Raw genomic sequence first — 27,002 nt, forward strand, 5'->3', positions numbered from 1 at the left:
TGTAGGTGGTTTTAAATGGAATAAATGCTGGGCTGTTTGTTTACTGGACTAGTGGGTGTTCCTGTTTGTTTGTTTAAGACCATCTGATTGGTTTATGTGATTTTGTTTCTCTTCCAGGAGAACTTCCTGTCCAACCCAGTGAGTCTGTGGGATGGATACCCTCATACCCTGATGCCGTAAGTACTGAACCATTCCTATGCAAACTGATACATTGTACAAAAGGCTCATCAGAGTGGGTACTGTCGCTTTAAGAGCGACACTACCAGTCAAATGTTTGGAAACGCCTACTCATTCCAGGGTTTTCTTTATTTGTACTATTTTCTACATTGTATAATAATAGTGAAGACATCAAAACTATGAAATAACACATATGGAATCATGTAGTAACCCCCAAAAAGTGTTAAACAAATCAAAATATATTTTATATTTGAGATTCTTCAAATAGGCACCCTTGGCATTCTCTCAACCAGCTTCACCTGGAATGCTTTTCCAACAGTCTTGAAGGAGTTCCCACATATGCTGAGCACATGTTGGCTGCTTTTCCTTCACTCTGCCGTCGGACTCATCCCAAACCAACTAAATTGGGTTGAGGTCGGGGGATTGTGGAGGCCAGGTCATCTGATGCAGCACTCCATCACTCTCCTTCTTGGTAAAATAGCTCTTACACAGCCTGGAGGTGTATTGGGTCATTGTCCTGCTGAAAAACAAATGATAGTCCCACTAATCCCAAACCAGATGGGATGGCGTATCGCTGCAGAATGCTGTGGTAGCCATGCTGGTTAAGTGTGCCTTGAATTCTCAATAAATCACAGACAGTGTCACCAGCAAAGCACCCCCACACCATCACACCTCCTCCTCCATGCTTTACGGTGGGAACTACACATGCGGAGATCATCCGTTCACCTACTCTGCGTCTCACAAAGACACGGCGGTTGGAACCAAAAAGCTCCAATTTCGACTCCAGACCAAAGGACACATTTCCACCGGTCTAATGTCCATTGCTCGTGTTTCTTGGCCCAAGCAGGTCTCTTCTTATTATTGGTGTCCTTTAGTAGTGGTTTCTTTGCAGCAATTCAACCATGAAGGCCTGATTCACACAGTCCCCACTGAACAGTTGATGTTGAGATGTGTCTGTGACTTGAACTCAGTGAAGCATTTATTTGCGCTGTTGTAGGTAAATGTGTACAACTAAACACAAGTCAACCTTTCTGACTGTTTTACATATCGTCTTAGTTGTTGTTTCCTTGTAATGACCAACACTCATCATTCTCAGTCCTCCTCAGTCCCCCATGTAAACGAATGTCAACTGGTGGGATTTTGCATAGAAGTGGGTGGGTTTGTTAAACACAGGTGAAGTGTTTCTACTTAGAGAGCATTAGTTCTCCTAAGTATCTCTGTGGAAACCCATCTGCTTATACTAGCTTCAATTATTTTTATTGTGTTAGTCACAGGATTTGCATAGTTATTATGGAATGTCAAAATGTAGATTTCCTCCTAAATAGACATACCCAAAAGTAATTATTTATCATGAGGGCCATAAACAATAACTAGTAATGCTTATACTGACAGAAAGATTACAATCTCACCTTTCCGGTCAAATTAGTTATACATTGCTGAGGTGTACTCACTTTTGAGGACACAAGCTCAAGTACACAGTACAAATATGATGAAAATATGAAAAACCAGACGGGGGGAATTTAGTTACAAAGAAATGATAAACTACATACTATGATATGTCACCTTTCTTATAACTATAAATACGTATGACTTAATGACGGTACAAAATTGGGACCATTTCATATAACTGAAAGACAATTTTCGTCCCAGCGTCCTCGTGAGTAATGCAGAGATGGCCATTCAAATGCATGCTAACGTGTTACAACTTCAGTTTTTAAACACAGTGATTTTTTTGTCCCTCTGTGACCTAGAGAAAGTGGGTCTTGGTTCAATTATTTTATGTTGAGAGCTCTAAGCCCATCTGAGAACATCACAGCGAGATGAAACTGCTTTCGCTGCGATCGGTAGGCTCTCTCTGTAAGCGGAGTGGCGAGGTTCACAGTCAGAGGAAATGTATCCTTTGTCTGGACGTGACGCTCCCTATGCGAATGAGCTGTCAGATTTCACATACTGCATCTCAGATGAGAGCGGAGAGCTGCATGTGATGAGGAACAACCAGAACGGATGTGTGTACAGCGATTTGACGTTGCACCGTTCACAGAGCGCTCTGTACACAAACATTTCAGACGGAACCGATCCAGAACCGCTCAAAATCCCCTAAATAGGGGGGGGGGGGGACTTACTGTTTTTAATAGAAGGAGTTGCTTGAGTTCTCTTCAAACACTCCTAAATGTAATTAGTGTGTCATATCACTCGGCATGACTTCTCCTAAGTACCTCTGTGTAATCAATCTAGTAGTTAATTATTCTATCATTAGATATTTGATAGCAGATTTATAGCAGCTTTTTTTTGGTGCAAAATGTTACTTACTATGACTGATGTGGTTGTCTTACCTAACTTAGTTGAATTCACAAATTTATTATTTATTTTTTTTATTTATTTTTTTGTCGCTCTCTCGAGAAGAGTGTCTGCTAAATGACCAACACGTAAGGTAATGATGTTATAATTGACAGACTTGGTGTTTATTTCTCCTAGGTTCCAGATGAAGTTCTATTTCATTGGTCAGTTGGGCTACTGGCTTCACACCCTCCCCGAGCTCTACTTCCAAAAGACCAAGAAAGTGAGTACTTATGCAAAGTTTGTTTGTGTACGCATGCTATTTCCAGTTCCTTGCTTATGTAATATTTTGTTTTAAAGAAGTTCAATTCAAACATTTGACTACCATTTTGCTTGCCATCATTACAGAGTAAATGTCAGCAGTGTCCTGACCGTGTTTTTCCTGAAACCCCGTCTGTTTGCTGTTTGTTTGTAGGAGGATATTCCCCGGCAGTTGATGTATACCGCTCTGTACTTGGTCAACATCGCAGGAGCGTACATCCTCAAGTAAGACCTGGTTCACATCAACAACTCTAGAAGATTATTGTTTTGTCCAATTGTACACAAAAGTCTAGCGGAAAATTGACTTCCGCTTTATCTCTACCCCTCCGAAAGACTCATACACACAGAGGGTTGGGAGGTTGGAACAGAGGGCTGACTACAGTTGGGAGGTTGGAACAGAGGGCTGACTACAGTTGGGAGGTTGGAACAGAGGGCTGACTACAGTTGGGAGGTTGGAACAGAGGGCTGACTACGGTTGGGAGGTTGGAACAGAGGGCTGACTACGGTTGGGAGGTTGGAACAGAGGGCTGACTACGGTTGGGAGGTTGGAACAGAGGGCTGACTACAGTTGGGAGGTTGGAACAGAGGGCTGACTGCGGTTGGGAGGTTGGAACAGAGGGCTGACTACAGTTGGGAGGTTGGAACAGAGGGCTGACTACAGTTGGGAGGTTGGAACAGAGGGCTGACTACGGTTGGGAGGTTGGAACAGAGGGCTGACTACGGTTGGGAGGTTGGAACAGAGGGCTGACTACGGTTGGGAGGTTGGAACAGAGGGCTGACTACGGTTGGGAGGTTGGAACAGAGGGCTGACTACGGTTGGGAGGTTGGAACAGAGGGCTGACTACGGTTGGAACAGAGGGCTGACTACGGTTGGGAGGTTGGAACGGAGGGCTGACTACGGTTGGGAGGTTGGAACAGAGGGCTGACTACGGTTGGGAGGTTGGAACAGAGGGCTGACTACAGTTCTACTCTGTCAACAGCTCTTTTTTGCTACAACTGATATGACAATTAGGTGGTTGGAAATTGACACAACATAGCAAGGCTAGGGTTAGTGGTTAAAATAGCCTTTTTTGGCTAGAAAACAAAGTATTTCCAACCTCTATGAAGCATGACCTTCTAGTTAGTAATCATTACTGTGGTAGCAGAGGGATCTAACGACGTCCATTTTGTGTCTTCCAGTCTGAATCGTCTGGCTCTGGTCCTGCTGGTGTTCCACTACTTTGTAGAGCTTCTCTTCCACGTGTCCCGCCTGCTCTACTTCAGCAACGAGAAGAGACTGACTGGGTGAGCACACACACACACACACACACACACACACACACACACACACACAGAGATACAGACTGGGTGAGCACACACACACACACAGAGATACACACACACACACACACACAGATACAGGCTGGGTGAACACACACACACACACACACACACAGAGATACAGAGTGGGTGAGCACACACACACACACACACACACACACACACACACAGATACAGAGTGGGTGAGCACACACACACACACACACACACACACACACAGATACAGACTGGGTGAGCACACACACACACACACACACACACACACACAGAGATACAGAGTGGGTGAGCACACACACACACACACACACACACACACACACACACACACACACACACACACACACAGATACAGACTGGGTGAGCACACACACACACACACACACACAGAGAGAGACCGACTGGGTGAGTTGAGGTCACACAGCACACTTCAAAGCCCTAAAACAACAAGATGTCCCTATAAATCCAACTTGGCATTTTGGACAAGGACGTTGGGAGTTAATCTACTAGCTTGTTACTCTCTCAAGGTATTGAGTTATGATAGTGTTGATATCTATTGGACAAAGAAGACAGGAAAGAAAGGGAAGCACTGGATGTCATGGTCATCTAATGTGTGTGTGTGCCTCTGTGTGTGTGTGTGTCTCTACTAGGTTCACCATCTGGGCGGTGCTGTTTGTCCTTGGACGGCTGCTCACCCTGTCCCTGTCTGTCCTGACTGTGGGTTTCGGCCTTGCCAACGCTGATCAACAGGGACTGGACCTGGCCAGCGGAAACTTCAACGTGCTCATAGTTCGGTGAGAGAGTGTGTGTAATGGGGTGGCCTTGGCTGGATTGAAACAAACTTAACTAAAGAAAATAAAGTAGTTGTAGTAGGAGGAAATGGTAGTACTGGTCTAGTTCTATTCCAGATGACAATGACAAGGGGATGAGGAAAGAGACGTAACAGTACTCCACCATTTAGAATATTTACTCATGTGATATTTGGTGTGTCTAACTACCATCTTCTGTCCACAGGATCACTGTGCTGGCGACCATCTGTGTGACTCAAGCCTTCATGATGTGGAAATTCATCAACTTCCAGCTGAGGAGGTGGAGAGAGCAGGCCCAGCCCCAGGCCCAGCCCCAGGCCCAGCCCCTGAAACCCAAGAAGCCCCAAGCTCCCAAGAGCAAATCCAAGAAGGACAGAGGTGAGTCACGCTGCGACCAGAGGACGTTGTCTAAATCAACACACCTTTTGGTTTTGATCAGATCCATCTTGATATGTTAGTTGGGGTTCAAACTGATTAGAGCGGAGGAAATTGGTTTTGTTTCTAGTCATTTTGTATGTTTCATTTCCTTCACCTGTTATTTGCTCCAAGAACATTGACTTCATTCTCTGTCATTGGCAGCCAATGGAGTGAACGGAGTGAGTTCCAACGGAGCCGATTCGCCGAGAGCAAAGAAAGAGAAGTCTTCTTAACTCCCCCCCCCCGTTCCTCCAACCTACACCCCTTTCACCTCAAAAATACACCCTTTTCTCCTGTCCCCCTCAGGCTGCATCCAGCCTTCTCATTCCATCTGCTGTCTACGGCCCAATCCCAAATCGACCCTAGGCCCTACGCACTTGTGGAGATCTAAGAGGATTTGATTGATTCAAGGAGTATGGTGACACTTCCCCCTAGCCAATCAGAGGGCCAGTTGGAGGTACGGTGTCACTTCCCCCTAGCCTATCAGAGAGCCAGTTGGAGCTATGAACATATTGATTACACCTGTCATATAATCTCAGATCCCCTCAAAGTACATAGGGTGTAGGGTCTAGGGGTTAATTTGGGATTGTTAATCTACCACAGCTACTAAAGGATGACGACTCCTTCCAGCAGGACTACAAGATCCACAATGCATCTTGGTTTTATTTCTGCTTGTTGCCAATCTCTAGTGCTGACCATTCCCACAATCATTGTGACACTGATGTGCCATTATTACAGAAAAAGAAAACCCATAAAAAAAAATATACAAAAAAGTTTGAACAAACAATAACTTATTTAAAAGTGCCTATTGATGCATCCTGTACAAAATGTGCAGCTTGAAAATGTCAGGAATTATAAAAACTCAGTGTTTCAGTAATCAGTTTTTTTTTTTTCCCCAAAGTCAAAAGATGTTCTTTATCAGACTGTGTGACATTTTCTGTTTCTTTAACAAAAAGGGCTTCTTTAATTTCCTTCGCATTAGTTTGGAGTCAGTAAAAGAGAAACCCTGTGCGCGTGCTTACCTTGAAATGACCCGACTTCCTCCTTTTCATTATTTCATCAACACAGACAGGTTTCTGGAATGGATAGGTTTAATTGGTTCCACTGTATGGCTTTAACCAACCCGTTTGTGTGCTTCCCAAATCTCACCTTATTCCCTATTATAGTGGTCCACTTTTTTACCAGAGCTGTATGGGCCCTGGGCAAAAGTAGTGCACTACATAGGGAATAGGGTCCCATTTGAGTCGCAGACATTCTCTCAGGACACTGGCAGTGAGAATGCAGGGCAGGGAACGAAAATAGGAAGCCATTCTAAAGTATTTAGACTTTTTGTTGTTGCTTTTCAAGCCTTTTGCTTTGGTGCTGTGAAAAAGGCCCGGGCCCTGTTTGAGTTAATGCATCCTGTGGCCTTTCCTTTTGCTGAAGTAATCACTGATCTAACGTGGTTGGATAGGGCTGTTTAGCCCAAACCCAGTCAATTGGCAGGATCAGTGGTCCCTATGAAGGGAGAAAATAATTATTGGGCTGGATCCCGAATGACACCCTATTCCCTATATAGTGCACAGAGCCTCTATGGAATCAGGTCAAAGGTAGCGCACTACATTGCGTATAGGGTGCCATTTTGGAATGCACCCTCTAGTGAAAAAATGGTTGCCATAGGCGATTGGCTGCCTTCATTCGAGACCCTGCAAAGCCAAAAGCTGTAGTTTTAATATAACTGATGATGATCATATCGCAGAGGTTATTCGGATGACATATTAGTGTTATTAATATTAGTGTCATCTTCTTTGTTGGAGAATATGGCGTTGAGGCCTACTGTTAGTGGAGTGGTGGGTGTTAGTGTTGGCCACTGTCTGTCTTCCAAATAGCACCATATTTTCTTTCTAGTGCCCTGGTCTAAAGTAGTGCACTGTAAAGGAGAACAGGGTGGTGTTTGGGACTGAGACACTATGTATTTTGACTCCTTTGAACATGTCCAGGAGGATAAGAGCGTCTGCTAAATGACTAAAAATATAAATGTAAAAAAATGTATAATGTGACATTATGGATAAGGAAATGTTGTGTTCAGAGCTCTCAGTTTTTTCCTTTTAACATGCTCGTTATGCTTGTTGCCATTAAACATAATTTACACGGAAAGAAATGTGTCCAGTTTTATTGAACTGAGATGGTATTATATATGGTATTTTGTAGAAATACGCTGATGTAGTGAAGTCCTATAATGTTTGACTGTGATGTGTGGTTGCGTTGCCTACCGGTCTGCTAAATTACCAAAATGTTAAATCGAATTTTTATTCATTATGTAAATATTAATACCAATGAATAATATTTAATCATATTTCACTACCTCAAAGTTATTTAAGAATATAACTATCATAATTTATTCATATATATATATATATATATATATATATATATATATATATATATATATATATATATATATTTTTTTTTTAAGGTCAACTATATTATTATTAGAAGCTATCATATCTTTGGAATGAACACCAACGCCAATGAATAAACTTCAACTAGAGGTCAAAGTTCATGAGTTGAAACAAATTATGTATATAAACCCTGGATTGCGTATATGTATTGGCCAATGAGAGGCTTTGAAGCCACCGGTCGGCCATATTGGTACCCCCCAGTAGGAGCAGGGTTCCATAGGAATGAATGGAATTCTACAGTATTGCAATTAAATGTTTCAATTACAAAATTACATGTATTTAAGTATTTTTGTTGTTGTAGTGGGGACCGTAACATTAGAACTTTCTAAAAATGATACTTTTTTTATTTCTTATTTAACCAGGTAAGCCAGTTGAGAACATGTTCTCATTTACAACTGCGACTTCATGGAAAATGTTTTTATATATATATATATTTTATGTTTAGCTCACATAATATAATTTAAAAGTATGCATTAAGGTGTCTGTAATAGAATAACGTTTAAAAAAATTTTTTTTTAACATTTATAAATGCATTTCTATAGCTTCCAAAATATGTTTTTACACTGGTAGGGGAGTGCAAAGATGGAGGTGCCGTGGCTTCAAAACAGCGCCCCCTTGTTAAGTCATCTAGTGTATATGTAAATCATTGGTTGAAACTAGGTTAAACTATTTCCCTGCTGTACCACTGCCAACCACATGGTGGAGCTACGGTTCACACAACCTGCTTTCAAAGATGTTATATGGTAGTCAACTGAAATATATACTGACCAAAAATATAAACGCAACATGCAACAATTTCAAAGATTTTACTGACTTACAGTTCATATAAGGAAATCAGTCAATTGATAAATAAATTAAATAAATTCATTAGGCCCTACTCTACGGATTTAATGACTGGGAATACAGATATGCATTTGTTAGTCACAGATACCTTTAAAAAAAAGGTAGGGGGGTGGATCGGAAAACCAGTCAGTATCTGGTGTGACTACCATTTGCCTCATGCAGTGCGACACATCTCCTTCACATAGAGTTGATGAGGCTGTTGATTGTGGCCTGTGGAATGTTGTCCCACTCCTCTTCAACGGTGGATGCGAAGTTGCTGGGTATCGGCGGGAACTGGGACACGCTGTTGTACACGTCGATCCAGAGCATCCCAAACATGCTCAATGGGTGACATGTCTAGTGAGTATGCAGGCCATGGAAGAACTTGGACATTTTCAGCTTCCAGGAATTGTGAACAGATCCTTTCGACATGGGGCCGTATCATGCTGAAACATGAGGTGATGGCGGCAGATGAATGGCACGACAATGGGCCTCAAGATCTCGTCACGGTGTCTCTGTGCATTAAAATTGCCATCGATAAAATGCAATTGTGTTTTCATTTTCCGTAGCTTATGCCTGCCCATACCATAACCACACCACCACCATGGGGCACTCTGTTCACAACGTTGACATCAGCAAACCGCTCGCCCACACAACGCCATACACATGGTCTGTGGTTGTGAGGCCAGTTGGACGTAGTGTCAAATTCTCTAAAACGGCGTTGGAAGCGGCTTATGGTAGAGAAATGAACATTCAACTCTCTGGCAACAGCTCTGGTGGACATTCCTGCAGTCAGCATGCCAATTGCACGCACCCTCAACTTGAGAAATCTGTGGCATTGTGTTGTGACAAAAATGCACATTTTAGAGTGGCCTTTTAGTGTCCCCAGCACAAGGTGCACCTGTGTAATGATCATGCAGTTTAATCCGATTCTTGTGGTCCTCTGTAGCTCAGCTGGTAGAGCACGGCGCTTGTAACGCCAAGGTAGTGGGTTCGATCCCCGGGACCACCCATACAAAAAAAAAAAAAAAAAATGTATGCACGCATGACTGTAAGTCGCTTTGGAAAAAAGCGTCTGCTAAATGGCATATTATTATATGGAACACCTGTCAGGTGGATAGATTATCTTGGCAAAGGAGAAATGCTCACTAACAGGGATGTAAACAAATTTGTGCACAAACTTTTAGAGAAATAAGCTTTTTGTGCTACAATTTCTGGGATCTTTTATTTCAGCTCATGGAACATGGGACCAACACTTTACATGTTGCGTTTATATTTTTGTTCAGTGTATAATTGCCCAATCAAGGGTTAGGTTAAAACATTGAAATATAAAGTCCTAAGATACCCTGCACATTTTTTTCAATATAATTGGAAAATCTTTGGTTTGTGCAAATATAGTGTATATTTAATTGGTGAGTAGACCATTATCACAGGAATCAAGGTGACCTAATGTCTTAACATTATGTAATAGCAAAGGTTGTGATACTGTTGACCCTATTCAGGAGACCTAAGTGTTGTAATAATTCAATTTAGCAGTTGAAACCTGTATGTAGAAAGCTGATTCAAACCTGTATGTAGAAAGGTTGTGGGTTCGTTTCCCACGTGGGGCCAGTATAAAAAAATAAAAATAAAAAATAAATAAATATGTATTCACTAACTGTAAGTCGCTCTGGATAAGAGCATCTGCTAAATGACTAAAAATGTAAAATGTAAATGTATATTTGTATATGTAGTATGTAGTATGTATATATGTATATGTAGTATGTAGTATATGTATATGTAGTATGTAGTATATGTATATGTAATATGTAGTATATGTATATGTAATATGTAGTACACTGTGAAGGGAATAGGGTGCTATTTGGGACGTACACCAGATGTTTCTGGAGACGTGTTGTTATGCTCTTGCTATCAAAAGAGACGAAGAGGAGGGATGTTTTGCCGTCTCCTGTCCAAGGTCTAGTCTGCTCTATGATGCTGACTGTGTTTTCTACATTCACTGAGATAAGCTTCATTCATGCCCTGTTGATCACGTGGTCCTTCTAGTCATGTTACGTTATAAGAAAGTATGAAGAAGAAAAAAATGTATGCACTCACTAACTGTAAGTCGCTCTGGATAAGAGCGTCTGCTAAATGACGTAAATGTAATGACTACTGTAGTAGGATGTGTTGATTATTGAGTATCAGACCAACTTATGTCTCTGCTTTCAGTGTGTGTGTGTGTGTGTGTGTGTGTGTGTGTGTGTGAGCGCGCCCGTGAATCATTAATGACTGCAATGTGATTTGCGGATTCAAAAAAAGTGTTTTAATGTGTGTGTTCGTGCCTGGCACAAGACCTGAGTCGGGCTCTAGAATACTCTCTGGTTCTTTCTGCTTCGCTCATCACTTTACTTCAACCACAGCCCAAATGGCACCCTATATTCCCTTTAGTGCACTACTTTTGACCAGGACCTATAGAGGGAATATAGGGTGCCATTTGAGATGTATACTTCATCTGCAGCAATGGTCATGTCTGATATGTTTACCCCGTGTTATTAATCAAACTATTCACATAAAACAAAAGGAGATATGTTTACTACCTGTGTAATAACCACATGTAATATACTTGCTAGGCATATAACTGGGGGATTCTTCATAATGGGGATTTTTTATAATAAATATATAACTGAATAGTTGTATTTAGTCTACATGTTGCTGTAAGTACGCTAAATAGGTTATGGCTAAAGCAATGTGTTAGGGCTATTGTCAAGTCATCCTAAACATCGGTGCATTCGTACCCTATCCTCTCTGATTAACTAGCTAAATCACGGGTGTTTCTCTGCTCTCTCTCTCTCTCCGTGCTATATCACGACTTTAACAGGTTGTTGCTGTCTGGTCGCTGCAAAGCAACGCTGCCTTCGATACAGGAGAGAGACCCTCTCTGTGGTGCTGTGATATGATGTGTGGGGGAGGCTTGCTAGCAGCCGGGGTTTCAGCACCGGGGTTTCAGCACCGGGGTTTCAGCCAGCGCAGAGCAGTCGGAGGAACATGGCGGCAGCACAGTCAGCTGAAAGGATAGCTTTTCCTCCCAACCGAAGGTCAGACTGGGTTTAACACACGAGATTTAACAGAGCAAGAGCGACGGAAAGTTTCAAATCGTAAGTACGCATGTTGTTTTGCTGTGTTTTCGGTGTGCAATTCGTGCCCTAATTTTGCGAGGGAATCAATCTCCTAAATAGTGTCGGTTAGGTACGCTAGCTTGCTAAGCAAGGCAGCGCTGAATGCCCAGTTAGCTGCTAGCGTAGGCTACCGCAGGGGAAGCTAGCTAGCTAACTAGACATGTTTGTATGCCACTTGGGTGAGTTCCTAAGTGGTGTTCCTTTGCCTTGCCGCTCTTGGTCCATGTTCACTACTCGTTTCAGTGCTTGACAGACACGCAGTGCTTTTTTGCATGTGTAACAAATGCATTTCGTGCACCGGGGAATACTTTGTATTTCTGAGTGCTTGTTGTCAGTGACTGAAGTTCACCGATCCAATAGCGCTAGCTTCCAAGGCTAGCAACCATTAGCTAGTTCCAACAGTGGACATGGTGAACGTTTTCAGAGACCCTCTCCTTGGCTATTTAACTGTGTTTTGAGCGGGCTTTTAAATTCAGTGCAGTGATCGCATTGCTCATATCCTGAATCACCTTTACCGTAAATATAAATAAAAAAAGGTAAACAACTTTGTTTTAAGTAATGCTCCCTATATCAGTGACTTTAGTGAGTCAGCTTTCTTTTCTGTATCGCGCTTTGCTACAATGTGTCTTGGTGGCGAAGTTGCAACGTAGTGGTATTTCTCAATAGCGGTGTGAAACTGAATGGCCACAAAGTAAGCGGTGCAGAGTTCCTGTGGAAATCTCCCGGTGTCGATGTCGTGACGGTGTCGAACCCCAAGACTGTTCGACCACCCCTTTTGAAGGAACGGTCTATTGCTTTGCTTTGCTCTCTCCGCGGGGGCAGTAAGTGAGCCTACATTTGGGAGAAAGAAGTGGGTTTTAATGACCTAATTCCAAAACTACCCCGGCGAGGGTGCGTAGTGTGATGACGTGCGCCACAGAGCTGCCAGCGCTTCTGCTGTTTGATCCTCTTCTCACCGCGCCACACCTCTTATTTCTCACGCATTGAAAAGTACAGATTTTATTTTTTCGCCTTAGTCCATTGTATAGTCAGTGGCGTTGTCTTTTCAACTGTCCTCCACATCGTTTTGAAATCGGAGCATCTGCGCCTGCAATTTAACATCACAAGCCAACCTGGTCTCAGAGCATTTCGTATTATTATGTACGTACATTTGCGACACTCAATTTATAAAGTTTGTTAAATTCAGATGATATGTATTAATTTGTGGATGTCAGTCATCCATTTTATATGATATGTTAAGAATTGCAATTCGTACAATATGTTACGAATTTGTAAAATGTATGATATGTTACGAATTCCAATTTGTTGTTGCTAACGTTAGCTAGGTGGTTAATGCTAACGTTAGCTAGGCTGGGGGTTAGGATTAAGGTTGGGACTTAGGTTAAAGGGTTAAGGTTAGGGGAATGGAAAGCTACAAGGGTTAAGGTTAGGGTTAGCTAAAAGAGTTAAGGTTAGGGGAAAGGTTAGCTAACATGCTAAGTAGTTGTAAAGTAGCTAAAAATTAGTAAGTAGTTGCTAAATAGCACAAATGCTATAGTTGTCTGTGATGAGATTTGAACACGCAACCTTTGGGTTGCTTGACATTCGCGTTATACGCCTGTCCACTACGACCAACCAGCTTTCGTTTTTGCCTAAAGTAACCTTCTGTAACCATACTAAACATAACATACTGTATCATACTCATGTGAGGTTCCAATTTACTATGTTACGTCTAGTCTATGAGACCAGGCTGCACGAGAGGAACCTCTGTCCTGTCTTGCCACAGCACTGTGAACTGTGGCACATTGAAGCATTTGATTGTTCTAGTTATGTAAGGGATCAAGGGGATTGGATGGTGTTTTAAAGAAATGCCCCTCAAGATTAGAGTGGAGCTGAATGGAGAGAGAACGTTATCTGCTGAGTTTATAAAACTGTAAAAATAGCAGCATGGTAGCCTATTTTATGTACAATGTTGTCAAAAAAAATGAGGTTGCTGTTACTCCTGTCCCTATTGCAGAATGCAGCCTTTTGACAGCATGTAGTATAGTTGATTTAATCCACACTTGCATTAGTCCCCTCGTTTGGTGATTGGCATTTAGGCTGTGACAACGAAAAGGCAGCTTCCAACGGTCCCACGGTTTTTCCCATTTGCAGCCCTAAAGTGTCAAAAATGTAAAAAACTATTATTAGCATATTTTAAATTTAATTCCCCAAAAATCTAACAGTAACAAAGTCGTCGAATTTGGAGTGTTCATTTTAATGTTCAAAGCATCCTGAATACACCTGACCTGTGTTTTTTTTAAATGGTTAAAAAATGTTTTACACCCTGGTCATAGAACTAAGCCATGTCAAAATATGTAGAATTGCAGGAAATTAGCTTTAAAACAGTAAACTGTTCCAGGGGGATGCCCCCCCTAGATCCCCCCATCTGGGGGTTGTGCCAGGGAGCAATGAAATTCACATAGCAAATCTCACTTCAAGCTTTCTTCAAAAGTTAGCCCTGGCATAGTGATGTGACAGTGCGTAGTGATGGGACGATTGATACCATACATGTCGTCACTAGTTACCACAGCCACAAAGTCATAATTATGGCTGACGCTGTGGTAACTAGTGACAACCATTGATACCGGAGCTCCGACACGCCGATGCAGTTTTCAAAGCACTACTGAATCGACACAATGTAGCGATGCTTGTATCAAAAGTAACAATCATTGTCTTAGATCAGATAGTGCGTCACCTTCCGCCTGCACTGATCTGTCTCGTATCTCGCAAAGTGTAATGGGAAAGATGAAAAGTAGTCCGGCTGTCATAACATTCCAAAATATTACCTAGGTGACAGTCTGCTGAACCCCATTTCGGCATCAACTGTCTGAATTTATCTACTCTAAAACAGTAAATATGTCAATAACGTCAATGTTTTTTTGGGTAAGGAAGTCTTAGTGGTCCCATTTTACATCTAGCTACAGTGAGGGAAAAAAGTATTTGATCCCCTGCTGATTTTGTATGTTTGCCCACTGACAAAGACATGATCAGTCTATAATTTTAATGGTAGGTTTATTTGAACAGTGAGAGACAGAATTAACAACAAAAAAATCCAGAAAAACGCATGTCAAAAATGTTATAAATTGATTTCCATTTTAATGAGGGAAATAAGTATTTGAACCCTCTGCAAAACATGACTTAGTACTTGGTGGCAAAACCCTTGTTGGCGAACACAGAGGTCAGACGTTTCTTGTAGTTGGCCACCAGGTTTGCACACATCTCAGGAGGGATTTTGTCCCACTCCTCTTTGCAGATCTTCTCCAAGTCATTATGGTTTCGAGGCTGACGTTTGGCAACTCGAACCTTCAGCTCCCTCCATAGATTTTCAATGGGATTAAGCTCTGGAGACTGGCTAGGCCACTCCAGGACCTTAATGTGCTTCTTCTTGAGCCTCTCCTTTGTTGCCTTGGCCATGTGTTTTGGGTCATTGTCATGCTGGAATACCCATCCACGACCCATTTTCAATGCCCTGGCTGAGGGAAGGAGGTTCTCACCCAAGATTTGATGGTACATGGCCCCGTCCATCATCCTTTTGATGCGGTGAAGTTGTCCTGTCCCCTTAGCAGAAAAACACCCCCAAAGCATAATGTTTCCACCTCCATGTTTGACGGTGGGGATGGTGTTCTTGGGGTCATAGGCAGCATTCCTCCTCCTCCAAACACGGCGAGTTGAGTTGATGCCAAAGAGCTCCATTTTGGTTTCATCTGACCACAACACTTTCACCCAGTTCTCCTCTGAATCATTCAGATGTTCATTGGCAAACTTCAGACGGGCATGTATATGTGCTTTCTTGAGCAGGGGGACCTTGCGGGCGCTGCAGGATTTCAGTCCTTCAAGGCGTAGTGACACGTAGTTGTTTTCTTGGTGACTATGGTCCCAGCTGCCTTGAGATCATTGACAAGATCTTCTTTTTTGTGATATCCAATTGGTAGTTACAGTCTTGTCCCATCGCTTCAACTCCCATACGGACTCGGGAGATGCGAAGGTCGAGAGTTACAGTGGGGGAAAAAAGTATTTAGTCAGCCACCAATTGTGCAAGTTCTCCCACTTAAAAAGATGAGAGAGGCCTGTAATTTTCATCATAGGTACACGTCAACTATGACAGACAAATTGAGAAAAAAAAATCCAGAAAATCACATTGTAGGATTTTTAATGAATTTATTAGCAAATTATGGTGGAAAATAAGTATTTGGTCGCCTACAAACAAGCAAGATTTCTGGCTCTCACAGACCTGTAACTTCTTCTTTAAGAGGCTCCTCTGTCCTCCACTCGTTACCTGTATTAATGGCACCTGTTTGAACTTGTTATCAGTATAAAAGACACCTGTCCACAACCTCAAACAGTCACACTCCAAACTCCACTATGTCAAGAAACTGTACATACAGTTGAAGTCGGAAGTTTACATACACCTTAGCCAAATACATTTAAACTCAGTTTTTCACAATTCCTGACATTTAATCCTAGTAAAAAATTCCCTGTCTTAGGTCAGTTAGGATCACCAGTTTATTTTAAGAATGTGAAATATCAGAATAATAGTAGAGAGAATTATTTATTTCAGCTTTTATTTCTTTCATCACATTCCCAGTGGGTCAGAAGTTTAGTATTAGTATTTGGTAGCATTGCCTTTAAATTGTTTAACTTGGGTCAAACGTTTCGGGTAGCCTTCCACAAGCTTCCCACAATAAGTTGGGTGAATTCTGGCCCATTCCTCCTGACAGAGCTGGTGTAACTGAGTCAGGTTTGTAGGCATCCTTGCTCGCACACGCTTTTTCAGTTCTGCCCACAAATGTTCTATAGGTTTGAGGTCAGGGCTTTGTGATGGCCACTCCAATACCTTCTTTGTTGTCCTTAAGCCATTTTGCCACAACTTTGGAAGTATGCTTGGGGTCATTGTGCATTTGGAAGACCCATTTGCGACCAAGCTTTAACTTCCTGACTGATGTCTTGAGATGTTGCTTCAATACATCCACATAATCTTCCTTCCTCATGATGCCATCTATTTTGTGAAGTGCACCAGTCCCTCCTGCAGCAAAGCACCACCACAGCATGATGCTGCCACCCCTTGCTTCACGGTTGGGATGGTGATCTTCGGCTTGCAAGCCCCCGCTTTTTCCTCCAAACATAACGATGGTCATTATGGCCAAACAGTTACAGTGGGGAGAACAAGTATTTGATACACTGCCGATTTTGCAGGAGTAGAGGTCTGTAATTTTTATCATAGGCACACTTCAACTGTGAGAGACGGAATCTAAAACAAAAATCCAGAAAATCACATTGTATGATTTTAACTATTAAATCACTGTCACAACGTTTGTAATAATTTAGCTAGTTATTTTGCCTGTTTCATGGAGAGTCATAAGCTAGCTAGTTATTCTGCCTATTTCATGGAGAGTCATACGAGAGCGCAGTGATATAAAAAAAATGAGTAACTGTTTTCATTTTTTTAAATGGCGGATGCTCAATATTTGAAAATGAATTCCACGTCCTACAAGACAGATCGGTTGAGGGACGAGCGTCGCGGAGGAGTGACGCCATCAATGACTAAAAATACCATGTGACGATGATCGAAGCTTCAGACGTCACACTACCATCTGACGGGTGTCGGAACTGAGAGCGCCGACCTCCGTTGGAAGCGTTTTGTTGTTATCTAGCCGTTCCATCCTTCGCAGGTGGATAGATGACTCAGGGATGTTATCGGTTTTGAGGACGTCAGCACATATAGCTCGTTAAACTCTCATGGCTCAGGGATGTTATCGGTTTTGAGGACGTCAGCACATATAGCTCGTTAAACTCTCATGGCTCAGGGATGTTATCGGTTCTGAGGACGTCAGCACATATAGCTCGTTAAACTCTCATGGCTCAGGGATGTTATCGGTTTTGAGGACGTCAGCACATATAGCTCGTTAAACTCTCATGGCTCAGGGATGTTATCGGTTTTGAGGACGTCAGCACATATAGCTCGTTAAACTCTCATGGCTCAGGGATGTTATCGGTTTTGAGGACGTCAGCACATATAGCTCGTTAAACTCTCATGGCTCAGGGATGTTATCGGTTTTGAGGACGTCAGCACATATAGCTCGTTAAACTCTCATGGCTCAGGGATGTTATCGGTTTTGAGGACGTCAGCTCGTTAAACTCTCATTGTGTAGGATGTCCTGATTGGATTCGGGAATGCTTCCTGATCGATCTCCCTTTCTCGCGCTTCCAGCTCCATCTCTTTTTTTTTGTGATATCCAATTGGTAGTGACAGTCTTGTCCCATCGCTGCAACTCCCATACGGACTCGGGAGAGGCGAAGGTCGAGAGCTATGCGTCTTCCAAAACACGACCCTGCCAAACCGCACTGCTTCTTGACACACTTATCGCTTAACCCGGAAGCCAGCCAGCCGCACCAATGTGTCGGGAGGAAACACCGTACAACTGGTGACTAGAGTCGGCGTGCATGCGCCCGGCCAGCCACAAGGAGTCGCTAGAGCGCGATGGGACAAGGACATCCCGGCCGGCCAAACCCTCCCCTAACCCGGACGACGTTGGGCCAATTGTGCGCTGCCTCATGGGTCTCCCAGTCACGGCCGGCTGCGACACAGCCTGGGATCGAACCCGGGTCCGTAGTGGCGCGATGCAGTGCCTTAGACCGCTGCGCCAACCTGGAGGCCAGCTCCATCTTGTCTTTCCCTGTACTCTAAATCTATTTTCTGTTCTCCTCACGTTCTCTTTCCTTGTGCTCGAGCTCTACTTTCTGTTCCCGTTTTGCCTTTAGTTCTAACTCTGGCAGTTGAACGTCTACAGGACTCACCCTACCACCCGTAGGACCCTTTTCATCAACCTCCCTCTCCGGGAAGGATTTCCTGCTCCGCTAAAGCAGTACCGTTCAACTCTTTTGACTACTGCTTTAATATCTCGGGAAGGTGGTGGGGCAAGGGGAAGTTCGACCGGTCCTGGCAAAAGTGGAAGCCATCAGGAGGCATTTGAGAAGACAAAGACCCTTTTGGTCTCTGCACCGCTGTTAGCTGCTCCGGATTTCGGTCGTCCATTTGCTTTGTATACCGATGTAGGAGCAGGGGCTGTGCTCCTAAAGAAAGACAATAACAACATTGAGCATTACTACTAAATAAAGTAGGCCTAGTTCATCATGTAGATTGCTACTAAATAAAGTAGGCCTAGTTCATCATGTAGACTGCTACTTGTGTGGTGTTTACTCTGAAACAACAACCCTGCCTCCCTGTTTACTTCCCATTGTTTAACAAGTTGACATCCTGTTTTCTTAAGAGCTGAAGTGCCTTGGCCTAGATGCTCTGGGTTGACAGTTGGCAAGCACCCGGTCATGTTAAGCCATATGGCTGGTGTGATGTCAGGTCGACAGAGAGAGAGAGAGACAGAGACTGAGTTAGTCAATGTTTCCACAGACAGGCAGTGTCCCGTGTGTGTGTGTAGGTAGGGATTCTAGAGGAGCACTGCTATTCTGATGCACATCACTGACACCCAACTGTCTGAGCTGGCTTACAGTACAGTCCCGGAGTCCTGGGCCGTATTCATAAAGCACCAAACCCAACGGAAGAAAACGTACTGAAACAGGGAGTTACTACCAGAAAATGTGGCCAATAAGGACACATGTTTCGGTTTTCCATTGCAAAACGTTTTGCTACGGTGTGCGCTAAAGAACACGACCCAGGGTCAAGCAGGAGAGCGCTCTCAGAAAACGGAAATGCACTTCAATGTTTTAAAAGGGCACAAAAAACACTAGTGCCCTTAACTGTGGCACAGTTTTGTTTTGATTGGTCTCAAACAAAGTAGGCTTCCGCCACACCACAACCAATTGGCTACTACACATTGGTGAACAGCATTGATGACAACGCTATGAAGTAGTGAGATAAAATCCTCACGACAGCTTCTCTGTAGCTACACAACTGAGCCCACAGCATTTCACCATCGAGCCAATTAGAAGTCAGTGGCAGCATCCCAAATGGATTCCCTACATCCCTACAGGTCAAAGGTAATGCACTATAAAGCAGGGGTGTCGGGCTCATTTCGCCCCGGGGGCCGCAGTCGGTCTTCAATGAGGTCCGGAAGACCACACTGAAAATTGGTTATATTTCGTTACTGTCAAAATATAGTCCACTATCCAATTTGATGCTCCCTGAATGTCTAGTGATTTATTATAGAGCTGGACAGTCAAGAAACTGTATGAATATAGGTCAATTATCATTTCTACACAGTTTCAATTTGGTTTTAGTCATTTTTAAGTATATTGACTTTGTTGCCTCCAGGTTCACTATTTTTTCAAAAACTGTACATACAGTTGAAGTCGGAAGTTTACATACACCTTAGCCAAATACATTTAAACTCAGTTTTTTTCACAATTCCTGACATTTAATACTAGTAAAAATTCCCTGTCTTAGGTCAGTTAGGATCACCACTTTATTTTAAGAATGTGAAATGTCAGAATAATAGTAGAGAGTGATTTATTTCAGCTTTTATTTCTTTCATCACATTCCCAGTGGGTCAGAAGTTTCCATACACTCAATTAGTATTTGGTAGCATTGCCTTTAAATTGTTTAACTTGGGTCCAACGTTTCAGGTAGCCTTCCACAAGCTTCCCACAATAAGTTGGGTGAATTCTGGCCCATTCCTCCTGACAGAGCTTTTGTAGGCCTCCTTGCTCGCACACGTTTTTTCAGTTCTGCCCACACATTTTCTATAGGATTGAGGACAGGGCTTTGTGATGGCCACTCCAATTCCTTGACTTTGTTGTCCTTAAGCCATTTTGCCACAACTTTGGAAGTATGCTTGGGGTCATTGTCCATTTGGAAGACCCATTTGCGACCAAGCTTTAACTTCCTGACTGATGTCTTGAGATGTTGCTTCAATATATCCACATAATCTTCCTTCCTTATGATGCCATCTATTTTGTGAAGTGCACCAGTCCCTCCTGCAGCAAAGCACCACCACAGCATGATGCTGCCACACCCGTGCTTCACGGTTGGGATGGTGTTCTTCGGCTTGCAAGCCCCCGCTTTTTCCTCCAAACATAACAATGGTCATTATGGCCAAACAGTTACAGTGGGGAGAACAAGTATTTGATACACTGCCGATTTTGCAGGTTTTCCTACTTACAAAGCATGTAGAGGTCTGTAATTTGTGTCATAGGTACAGTGGGGAAAAAAAGTATTTAGTCAGCCACCAATTGTGCATGTTCTCCCACTTAAAAAGATGAGAGAGGCCTGTAATCTTCATCATAGGTACACGTCAACAATGACAGACAAATTGAGAGAAAAAAATCCATAAAATCACATTGTAGGATTTTTAATGAATTTATTTGCAAATTATGGTGGAAAATAAGTATTTGGTCACCTACAAACAAGCAAGATTTCTGTCTCTCACAGACCTGTAACAACTTCTTTAAGAGGCTCCTCTGTCCTCCACTCGTTACCCGTATTAATGGCACCTGTTTGAACTTGTTATCAGTATAAAAGACACCTGTCCACAACCTCAAACAGTCACACTCCAAACTCCACTATGGCCAAGACCAAAGAGCTGTCAAAGGACACCAGAAACAAAATTGTAGACCTGCACCAGGCTGGGAAGACTGCATCTGCAATAGGTAAGCAGCTTGGTTTGAAGAAATCAACTGTGGGAGCAATTATTAGGAAATGGAAGACATACAAGACCACTGATAATCTCCCTCGATCTGGGGCTCCACGCAAGATCTCACCCCGTGGGGTCAAAATGATCACAAGAACAGTGAGCAAAAATCCAAGAACCACACGGGGGGACCTAGTGAATGACCTGCAGAGAGCTGGGACCAAAGTAACAAAGCCTACCATCAGTAACACACTACGCCGCCAGGGACTCAAATCCTGCAGTGCCAGACGTGTCCCCCTGCTTAAGCCAGTACATGTCCAGGCCCGTCTGAAGTTTGCTAGAGTGCATTTGGATAATCCAGAAGAGGATTAGGAGAATGTCATATGGTCAGATGAAACCAAAATAGAACTTTTTGGTAAAAACTAAACTCGTCGTGTTTGGAGGACAAAGAATGCTGAGTTGCATCCAAAGAACACCATACCTACTGTGAAGCATGGGGGTGGAAACATCATGATTTTGGGCTGTTCTTCTGCAAAGGGACCAGGACGACTGATCCGTGTAAAGGAAAGAATGAATGGGGCCATGTATCGTGAGATTTTGAGTGAAAACCTCCTTCCATCAGCAAGGGCATTGAAGATGAAACGTGGCTGGGTCTTTCAGCATGACAATGATCCCAAACACACCGCCCAGGCAACGAAGGAGTGGCTTCGTAAGAAGCATTTTAAGGTCCTGGAGTGGCCTAGCCAGTCTCCATATCTCAACCCCATAGAAAATCTTTGGAGGGAGTTGAAAGTCCGTGTTGCCCAGCGACAGCCCCAAAATATCACTGCTCTAGAGGAGATCTGCATGGAGGAATGGGACAAAATACCAGCAACAGTGTGTGAAAACCTTGTGAAGACTTACAGAAAACATTTGACCTGTGTCCTTGCCAACAAAGGGTATATAACAAAGTATTGAGAAACTTTTGTTATTGACCAAATACTTATTTTCCACCATATCTTGCAAATAAATTCATTAAAAATCCTACAATGTGATTTTCTGGATTTTTTTTCTCATTTTGTCTGTCATAGTTGACGTGTACCTATGATGAAAATTACAGGCCTCTCTCATCTTTTTAAGTGGGAGAACTTGCACAATTGGTGGCTGACTAAATTCTTTTTTCCCCCACTGTACACTTCAACTGTGAGAGACGGAATCTAAAAGAAAAATCCAGAAAATCACATTGTATGATTTTTAAGTAATTAATTTGCATTTGATTGCATGACATAAGTATTTGATACATCAGAAAAGTAGAACTTAATATTTGGTACAGAAACCTTTGTTTGCAATTACAGAGATCATACATTTCCTGTAGGTCTTGACCAGGTTTGCACACACTCCAGCAGGGATTTTGGCCCACTCCTCCATACATACCTTCTCCAGATCCTTCAGGTTTCGAGGCTGTCGCTGGGCAATATGGATTTTCAGCTCCCACAGTTGATTTCTTCAAACCAAGCTGCTTACCTATTGCAGATGCAGTCTTCCCAGCCTGGTGCAGGTCTACAATTTTGTTTCTGGTGTCCTTTGACAGCTCTTTGGTCTTGGCCATAGTGGAGTTTGGAGTGTGACTGTTTGAGGTTGTGGACAGGTGTCTTTTATACTGATAACAAGTTCAAACAGGTGCCATTAATACGGGTAACGAGTGGAGGACAGAGGAGCCTCTTAAAGAAGTTGTTACAGGTCTGTGAGAGACAGAAATCTTGCTTGTTTGTAGGTGACCAAATACTTATTTTCCACCATAATTTGCAAATAAATTCATTAAAAATCCTACAATGTGATTTTATGGATTTTTTTCTCTCAATTTGTCTGTCATTGTTGACGTGTACCTATGATGAAGATTACAGGCCTCTCTCATATTTTTAAGTGGGAGAACATGCACAATTGGTGGCTGACTAAATACTTTTTTTCCCCACTGTACCTATGACACAAATTACAGACCTCTACATGCTTTGTAAGTAGGAAAACCTGCAAAATCGGCAGTGTATCAAATACTTGTTCTCCCCACTGTATATTTTTGTTTCATCAGACCAGAGGACATTTCTCCAAAAAGTACGATCTTTGTCCCCATGTGCAGTTGCAAACCGTAGTCTGGCTTTTTATGGCGGTTTTGGAGCAGTGGCTTCTTCCTTTGCTGAGCGGCCTTTCAGGTTATGTCGATATAGGACTCGTTTTACTGTGGATATAGATACTTTTGTACCTGTTTCCTCCAGCATCTTCACAAGGTCCTTTTCTGTTGTTCTGGGATTGATTTGCACTTTTTGCACCAAAGTACGTTCATCTCTAGGAGACAGAATGCGTCTCCTTCCTGAGCGGTATGACGGCTGCGTGGTTCCATGGTGTTTATACTTGCGTACTATTGTTTGTACAGATGAACGTGGTACCTTCAGGCGTTTGGAAATTGCTCCCAGAACGAACCAGACTTGTGGAGGTCTACAAAAAAAATGTTCTGCGGCTTGGCTGATTTCTTTTCATTTTTCCCATGATGTCAAGCAAAGAGGCACTGAGTTTGAAGGTAGGCCTCGAAATACATCCACAGGTCCACCTCCAATTGACTCAAATGATGTAAATTAGCCTATCAGAAGCTTCTACAGCCATGACATCATTTTCTGGAATTTTCCAAGCTGTTTAAAGGCACAGTCAACTTAGTGTATGTAAACTTCTGACCCACTGGAATTGTGATACAGTGAATTGTAAGTGAAATAATATGTCTGTAAACAATTGTTGAAAAAATTATTTGTGTCATGTACAAAGTAGACTTGCCAAAACTATATATTGTTAACAAGAAATTTGTGGAGTGGTTGAAAAACGAGTTTTAATGACTCCAACCTAAGTGTATGTAAACCTCAGACTTCAACTGTACATGATGAACTAGGACTACTTTATTTAGTAGTAGTCTACATGATGAACTAGGCCTACTTTATTTAGTAGTAGTCTACATGATGAACTAGGCCTACTTTATTTAGTAGTAGTCTACATGATGAACTAGGCCTACTTTATTTAGTAGTTGTCTACATGATGAACTAGGCCTACTTTATTTAGTAGCAGTCTACATGATGAACTAGGCCTACTTTATTTAGTAGCAGTCTACATGATGAACTAGGCCTACTTTATTTAGTAGTAGTCTACATGATGAACTAGGCCTACTTTATTTAGTAGTAGTCTACATGATGAACTAGGCCTACTTTATTTAGTAGCAGTCTACATGATGAACTAGGCCTACTTTAGTTAGTAGTAGTCTACATGATGAACTAGGCCTACTTTATTTAGTAGCAGTCTACATGATGAACTAGGCCTACTTTATTTAGTAGCAGTCTACATGATGAACTAGGCCTACTTTATTTAGTAGCAGTCTACATGATGAACTAGGCCTACTTTATTTAGTAGCAGTCTACATGATGAACTAGGCCTACTTTATTTAGTAGCAGTCTACATGATGAACTAGGCCTACTTTATTTAGTAGCAGTCTACATGATGAACTAGGCCTACTTTATTTAGTAGCAGTCTACATGATGAACTAGGCCTACTTTATTTAGTAGTAGTCTACATGATGAACTAGGCCTACTTTATTTAGTAGCAGTCTACATGATGAACTAGGCCTACTTTATTTAGTAGCAGTCTACATGATGAACTAGGCCTACTTTATTTAGTAGCAGTCTACATGATGAACTAGGCCTACTTTATTTAGTAGTAGTCTACATGATGAACTAGGCCTACTTTATTTAGTAGTAGGCTACATGATGAACTAGGCCTACTTTATTTAGTAGTAGTCTACATGATGAACTAGGCCTACTTTATTTAGTAGTAGTCTACATGATGAACTAGGCCTACTTTATTTAGTAGTAGTCTACATGATGAACTAGGCCTACTTTTATTTAGTAGTAGTCTACATGATGAACTAGGCCTACTTTATTTAGTAGTAGTCTACATGATGAACTAGGCCTACTTTATTTAGTAGTAGTCTACATGATGAACAATTCCTACTTTATTTAGTAGTAGTCTACATGATGAACTAGGCCTACTTTATTTAGTAGCAGTCTACATGATGAACTAGGCCTACTTTATTTAGTAGCAGTCTACATGATGAAATAGGCCTACTTTATTTAGTAGTAGTCTACATGATGAACTAGGCCTACTTTATTTAGTAGTAGTCTACATGATGAACTAGGCCTACTTTATTTAGTAGTAGTCTACATGATGAACTAGGCCTACTTTATTTAGTAGTAGTCTACATGATGAACTAGGCCTACTTTATTTAGTAGTAGTCTACATGATGAACTAGGCCTACTTTATTTAGTAGTAGTCTACATGATGAACTAGGCCTACTTTATTTAGTAGTAGTCTACATGATGAACAATTCCTACTTTATTTAGTAGTAGTCTACATGATGAACTAGGCCTACTTTATTTAGTAGTAGTCTACATGATGAACTAGGCCTACTTTATTTAGTAGCAGTCGACATGATGAAATAGGCCTACTTTATTTAGTAGTAGTCTACATGATGAACTAGGCCTACTTTATTTAGTAGTAGTCTACATGATGAACTAGGCCTACTTTATTTAGTAGTAGTCTACATGATGAACTAGGCCTACTTTATTTAGTAGTAGTCTACATGATGAACTAGGCCTACTTTATTTAGTAGTAGTCTACATGATGAACTAGGCCTACTTTATTTAGTAGTAGTCTACATGATGAACTAGGCCTACTTTATTTAGTAGTAGTCTACATGATGAACTAGGCCTACTTTATTTAGTAGCAGTCTACATGATGAAATAGGCCTACTTTATTTAGTAGTAGTCTACATGATGAACTAGGCCTACTTTATTTAGTAGTAGTCTACATGATGAACTAGGCCTACTTTATTTAGTAGTAGTCTACATGATGAACTAGGCCTACTTTATTTAGTAGTAGTCTACATGATGAACTAGGCCTACTTTATTTAGTAGTATGATAGTGTGACAGACCGAAGTGTCTGCTTGGCTCGGGGGGGGTCAGTCCTGCGCTAGGCAGCCCTTTCAGGTTACGGATGGGGTCAGGGTTCAAATACACTGCTACACTAGCCCTGGCTTGGTACGATATTATATCAGCACACGCAATACACAATATGCCCTGATACAATATCATAGGATAGTAGTTACACACGTTAATACAGTATTATAGTAGTTACACACGTTGTCTCTCTCTCTCTCTCTCTCTCTCTCTCTCTCTCTCTCTCTCTCTCTCTCTCTCTCTCTCTCTCTCTCTCTCTCTCTCTCTCTCTCTCTCTCTCTCTGTCCCCTCTCTCTCTCTCTGTCCCCCCCCTCTCTCTCTCTCTCTCGCTCTCTCTCTCTGCTCCCTCTCTCTCTGCCCCTCCCTCTCTCTCTGTCCCCCTCTCTCTCTCTCTCTCGTTCTCTCTCTCTGTCCCCCCTCTCTCTCTCTCTCTCTCTGTCCCCTCTTTCCCCCTCTCTCTCTCTCTCTCTGCCCCCCCCTCTCTCTCTGTCCCCCCCCCTTACTCTCTCTCTCTCTCGTTCTCTCTCTCTGCCCCCCTCTCTCTCTCTGTCCCCCCCCTCTCTCTCTCTCTCTCTCTGCCCCCCCCTCTCTCTCTCTCTCATTCTCTCGCTCTCTCTGTCCCCCCCTCTCTCTTTG

The 27,002-nt window shown here is 42.4% G+C and overlaps 2 protein-coding genes across 2 annotated transcripts in view; both read left to right on the forward strand.

Annotated features, from left to right (window-relative positions):
- Positions 1-93: 93 nt before the first annotated feature.
- Positions 94-6,900, forward strand: LOC121569949 (translocating chain-associated membrane protein 1-like 1; the record flags this gene model as incomplete). The annotated part of the gene is made up of 7 exons (XM_045216618.1): positions 94-176; positions 2,653-2,737; positions 2,930-3,000; positions 3,955-4,059; positions 4,743-4,886; positions 5,107-5,279; positions 5,481-6,900. Coding segments are annotated over 7 exons (732 nt in total), but the record flags the coding sequence as incomplete, so codon positions are not given.
- Positions 6,901-11,489: 4,589 nt separating this feature from the next.
- The window catches only part of LOC121569948 (nuclear receptor coactivator 2), a 188,672-nt gene continuing 173,159 nt past the window's right edge, over positions 11,490-27,002 (forward strand). Inside the window, 1 exon segment of the mRNA XM_045216619.1 lies at positions 11,490-11,718. The gene's annotated coding sequence lies outside the window, so the exon portion shown is untranslated.

This window comes from Coregonus clupeaformis, unplaced genomic scaffold (genome assembly GCF_020615455.1).
Source record: "Coregonus clupeaformis isolate EN_2021a unplaced genomic scaffold, ASM2061545v1 scaf0752, whole genome shotgun sequence".
Lineage (NCBI taxonomy): Eukaryota > Metazoa > Chordata > Actinopteri > Salmoniformes > Salmonidae > Coregonus > Coregonus clupeaformis.